At 50.8% G+C, this 5,779-nt stretch overlaps 1 protein-coding gene across 1 annotated transcript in view; it reads left to right on the top strand.

Annotated features, from left to right (window-relative positions):
- CCDC105 (coiled-coil domain containing 105) overlaps positions 1 to 2,222 on the top strand; it is a 6,769-nt gene extending 4,547 nt beyond the window's left edge. Inside the window, exon 7 of the mRNA XM_011384125.1 lies at positions 1,974 to 2,222. Within this exon, the coding sequence (XP_011382427.1) occupies positions 1,974 to 2,222 (249 nt within the window). The remainder of the gene's footprint in view (positions 1 to 1,973) is intronic.
- The last annotated feature ends 3,557 nt before the right edge of the window (positions 2,223 to 5,779 follow it).

The following is a 5,779-nucleotide window of genomic DNA, read 5'->3' as shown; positions in this document are numbered from 1 at the left end:
CATTGCTGAAGGCTTCTGGAAAGAGGGTGAGAGGGTGGAGTGTCTGAGCTTCGATTTGGAAATCACTCTTTTGAGCCACAACAAGAACTGAAAAGGGTCAATTTAGAGGCAGAAACACTTTGCAGCCTCCAGCAGAAAAATCAATTCCAGCTACCTCCCCGCAATATCCCCACTCACTTTCTGCCTTCACCTCTGCCTCTCTCTCCTTCCTTGCCCTCAGACCCTGGCCTCCTGCAGGGACACTCTGGCCTTCTGCTGTAAGGAGAGGCTCCAAGCTGTGGACTTAATGAACCAGCCACTGGACAAGGTTCTGGAGCAGGCTGGCCACCATTCCTGGGTGAACCTCTCCAGCCTCCCCACCACGCACATTCAGGGCCAGAAAATGCCTCCTCCAGACCCTGTGGGCACTTTTACCCCAGGTAGGCGTCCACAGAAAGGAGTCCACTACAGTGGGTATCCGCCCACTCTTTCCCTGGGGAAATGATCCCCTAGACCAGCCTCCAGCTAAGCCCGCATTCTGGATTAGTTCTTCCTCCTGTGCACTCCTGCTTCCCACACGGCTCGGTCACTCCCGCAGACTACTCATACTCACCCCACTAACCGTCCCTCCCCTGGATTTACTCCCAGTCCCTCAGTAAAGCCCCTTCGCCCACCACCCACCACCACGTGAAAACAGAGAGGGGGACGCAGAAAGCCAGAGTGGGGGAAAGGAGGGAGTAGCGCCCCACCGCGTCCCTCCCTCCCGCAGAGTGCGCCACGGCTCTGTATGAAGCCAAGCGACTGTTGATGGAGTCCAAGGACACCTTGCAAGAAATGGCAAAGAACGAGGAGGGCATCCGGGAGCAACAGCAGCAGATAAGCGATCGCGTGTGCGCTTCGCTGACCCAAAAGATGCGCGAGACCTCGGAGCTGAAGGTGCGGACAGCAGGAGCCTCTCGCAGGTGGTGGCTGAGGGCTAGGATGGGAGAGTACCGAGGCCAGAGAAGGGCGACGCAGGAGGAGAGGGGACAGGAAGCCAGCGTGATCTCCCTGTGCTCAACCCAACCAGGAAAAAATGAACATGACCTTAGGACTAATGAGGGGAACTATCCACCGGTGCACAAAATTCAACCAAGAGATGTATATCACCCGCGGTTTCATCAAGGTATGGTTTGGGGAAAGGGTCTACAGGGATGGGGCCGGGGGCATCCGCTTAGGATAGGCCTCACTGCTCCGCACACCTCACTCCTGCAGGGTCCTCTGTCAAAAAATTACCTGGAGACTCGAGAGAAGCTGGACAGACCCCTGGTTCGCGTGTATCAGAGACACGTGGGCACCCAACTGCCTGAGGCCAAGCGCCTCACCCAGGTACACCCCTCGCGGTCCCAGTTCCGCGTCTCCCCGTCCTCTCTAGGCGCGGCCTTGCCCTGGGAAGACTCCTTCCTCAAACACACCTGGCCCAGGTAAGACCCCCTCACCCAGGTTTGTCAGTCATTCAACTGCCGCCCAAGAGGAGGCACTCAAATAACCACACTTGTCTCAAATAAGCCCCTCAACCTCTCTCTGTCCGCCTCATTCCACCCCACTCCTTCTTGACAGGACTCCTCTCTCAGCCCCGCCCTGAGAAGGCTCCTTCTTGCACACTTCGCCCAGATGCTCTCCCTCACCCCAGGTCCGGCCCGTCCCTCACTCTGCAGGTGCATTCTCTTCCTCAGCCCCGCCCTGTCGCGGGGCCGGTTCTTTTTCAAGCACATCTGGCCCAGGTGTGTCGCCCCCAATCCTATGCGAGACCCGCCCCTCCTCAGCTATGCTCCTGCCCAGGCGGGTCCGCTCTGCACACACAGCTGACCCAAGAGTGTACCCCCAATCCGAGGCCCGCCCCCTCTTCAGCTGCGCTCCTTTCGCTCGCGCGCCTGGCGCATTGTGTCCGCCCACCACGCCCCGCCCTCGCTCCAGCTCGCAAGTCCCCCAGCATGGCCCCGCCCCCTCCCCAGAGCACTGACAAAATGCAGCGCCACATGTCGCATCTGGAAAAGAACCTGGAGGATCTGCTCGCGGAGCGCCAGAAGCTCACCCACAGCCTCAGCTCCAAGAAGATCGGGCACGACATGGACTACGACGTGGTGCGCCTGCGCCTCCGCCAGCGGCACCCGCATGTGTGCTACCAGCAGGCGCAGGGCCTGGTCAACGACTGGGACCCGCGCACGCCGCCGCACGCCGAGTCTCGCCCCGCCGGCAAGTGACAGACGCAACCCTTTGCCCCAGCCGGCCGATCTGGGCTGGGCCCTCGGAGCAGGCATTCACAACCTGGTGGTCCTCCCTCTCCCCTGAGCCACCCTCCCTCCCAGCGCCCTCTAGGAGAATTATAATTAAAACTAACAATAATTGCACTTATTAGGCATCTATTGTATATAGATCACTTAACCTACAACACATTATGAGCAACGTATCCTATCCTGGAAGTTAATAGGATGGATTTGGGTGCCAGATTTATGGGGTTGAAATCCCAGCTCCCTAATAAAAAGCTGTGTGGCCCTCTCTGGCCTCAGTGTCTCTACCTGTAAAACAGGAAGAATTACAGCACCTACCTCAGTTGAGGCACAGTGAGGTTAAGCAGATGCCCAATGTCACACAGCAGCTTCCCCTGTAGTCCTCTCTAGTGGAGGTTTATTCTCCGGAGACCCCAAGCAGCTCAAGTGAGAAGAGAGGATTGAGTTCCATTGCCCTCTTCTCCATTTACCTGGGGGGTGGAGGGATTGCTTCTTCAAAATTCACAGCATCCTCCCTTCACTTTTTTTTGAGACCTTAAGAAAATGCCGGGCACTGAGAATGCAACAGTAAGCAGGGTTGACGTGGTCCCTGCTCTCAGGAAGCTCACAAGTAGATCAAGTGCAGCCAACATTGTCCTTTTGGATGCAGCTCTAGTGTGACCCCCTATAGGAAGCCCACCCGACTGCACCCACCCATCCAGGTGTAGCTCACTTTCTCCTCTCTATTCTCATAGCCTCTTAGACACCCTCCCATCACAGAACTCCTCACTCCAAGCCGTGATGATCATGTGCTCTCCGTGGGGAGATTCCAGGGTGTGGCATACTTAGAATAGGAGGTGTTTGTCCAAACCTCAAATGTTTCCCAAGCAACTGTTCTCTACCGGTGCTGGGGATACAGTGAGAACCAAAATAGATGTGGTCCCTAACCTCGTGAAACTGACCATGAATATGCCAAGAATAGCCTTACCTTTTTGGCAAAGCCAACCAGTCATGTGGACACAACGTAGCCCCGCCAACATTTTACAGAGAAGGAAATAGAATTCAGGAAGGTGAACTCATTTTCCCAGGGTCACAGAGCCAGCGAGGGACAACGGAGGACTAAACCTGGTCTGCACTCTCTCTTGCTCCACACTGCAAGTATCGACCATGGGCTCACCAGGATCTTCACTGGTCCCCAGAACAGCCAAGTGGAGATGGATTCAGTATGCCCATTTGACAGAGGAATACACAAGAAAACAAGAGCTGCCTGCCCAGGATCACAGAGCTGAGAAGGAGTAGGGCTGAGGGGTTCAAACCAACCATCTCTGACTCAACCATTGGGCATCACAGCCAGTTTCCTTATCTCTAGAGGGACTTCACAGTGTGGGGATGCCCGGGAGCTCCCTGGGGCTCAGACTTCTCCAGGAATGTTCTTCAGAGACTTCCTCCCTGTACCAATCAGGATACCAACAGGAAGCAGGTAGCACATGCAATTTGAAGGAAGTTTAACAAAGAGATGACAGTGAATGTACCTAACTCACTAAAATTTATTTGTAACCCCCAAAACCAATACTGTGGTGCTTTCATGGTCATTTGCAGTGAAAGATTTTAGTGGCCCAACATGGTCAAAAACTGAGGTCAAACAGTGTGACACTCTGCCTTCTTGTTTTAGCTGTCCCTGTCAAAAAGTATCTGAGTGAAATACTACTCAGCCATAAAAAAGAATGATATTGCCATTTGTGACCTAGAGGATATTATACTAAGTAAAATAAGTCAGAGAAAGACAAATACCATATGATTTCACTTATATATGAAATCTAAATAACAAAATGAATAAACAAAACAAACAAATTCATAGATACAGAGAACAAACCGATGGTTTCCAGAGGGGAGGGGGATGGGGAAGAGCGAATAAGGGGAAGAGGATTAAAAAATGTAAACTTCCAGTTATAAAATAAGTTAAGAGGATGTAATGTACAACATAAGGAATAGAGTCAATAATATTGAAAGAACTATGTATGGTGACAGATGGTTACTAGACTTATGTGGTGATCACTTTATAAGGAATATAAATGTTGAATAACTATATCGTATACATGAAACTAATATAATATCATATGTCAACTATAATTTTAAGAACTGAGCATCCTTTTCGAGGTCTAGTGCTATGATTTTTAGTATTTTTGTTCTTTTCATTGGTGGTTTTGCTGCTTAAAACAGCCCCTAAGTGTTGTACTGAAGTGCTGTCTAGTGTTTCTTAGGCAAGAAGGCTGGGATGTGCCTTATGGAGAAAATGTGTATGTTAGATAATCTTCATTTGGGTATGAGTTATAGTGCTGTTGGCCTTGATTCTAATAGTAATGACTCACATTAAAATGTATGTATTTTTTTATTGAACAATATATATCAACTAAGCCATCTTTAAACAGAAACACACATAAAACAAGATTATGTATTGATCAGTTGACAAAAATGTGACCAGGAGCTCACAAGAGTCCACTTCTTCTATTTCCCCTGGGAACGATGGTTGAGTATTTGGGCAACTTTATAGAACATAATAAACACAAATAATGAGAATCGCCCGTATTTGCAAAGGTGTAGGCAGGATGTAGGGACAGCCCAGTACCAAGGTGCTAGTCATTGTGGGGAGCCAGCTTCGGCCCTGGTAAGTCTGAAGCAATGAAGTAGTCAGAAGCAGCCAGCCTTGCAATGTTGCCATGTGGATGCCTCTAACCCTCACCCCTCCCTCCCACCCCCGCATTAGTCAGTGTTCCCCACTGGTCAAAGCCAGAGAGAAAGGAAGCCCATGGGTGCAGTCCATACATCCTCGCAGGGCAGAGCCACCACCACCCTGCTAACTTTTGAGCCTCTTGCAGGTCTTTCCTGGGGCTGGGGATTGCCCCTTCGCCTGCGTCTTTATCTATCCTGCCCAGAAATCTCTCATGGGGGTGCAAATTCTCCCCTTGCATGCAATTCCTTACCCTCTAGGTTGAATCTACCACCTTTATTCTTGCTGACACAGCTCATTTGTAACCTCAGTTACCCAATGTTTCGCAATAAAGTTCGTACAACGCCCTCAGTTGTTTCAGAATTGAGATTTCAACTGCTGCCCCAGGCTGAGTTGCGGGCACCAGGAGAGCCTCTGAATGACACTATAAGGTGGGTGTCATCATCCCCACATGAGAGATGAAGAAATAGGTCTGAGCAGTGGCAAGATTTTAAAAACCACCCAGCAAGTGAGGGGTTAAGTCTGGACTTAATGATGCCCCCACATAGGGATAGCCACTGTTCTCAAAGAATGGGCCAGGTACCAACCTCCTGAGAACACCTACAGTGCTTGTCAACAAAGCAGCTTCCTGGATCACCCTTTAGACCTACAGAATCTAAATCCCAGGAGGCAGGGCCTATGCATGTCTAATGAGCTTCCCAGGCGAGTCTGTTGCACATCAGACTTTGAAATGCATTTCCTTCCCAGGGCCTGCTCCTGCACCAACCACAGTCAGAGCGGGCCTCAGCAAATGTTTTCATTTTAATTTCTTTTAAAGTTAGAA

Source organism: Pteropus vampyrus, unplaced genomic scaffold (genome assembly GCF_000151845.1).
Source record: "Pteropus vampyrus isolate Shadow unplaced genomic scaffold, Pvam_2.0 Scaffold561, whole genome shotgun sequence".
In the NCBI taxonomy this organism is placed as follows: Eukaryota; Metazoa; Chordata; class Mammalia; order Chiroptera; family Pteropodidae; genus Pteropus; species Pteropus vampyrus.
The sequence above is the reverse complement of the archived record's forward strand: the minus strand, read 5'-3'. Positions and strand labels throughout refer to the sequence as shown.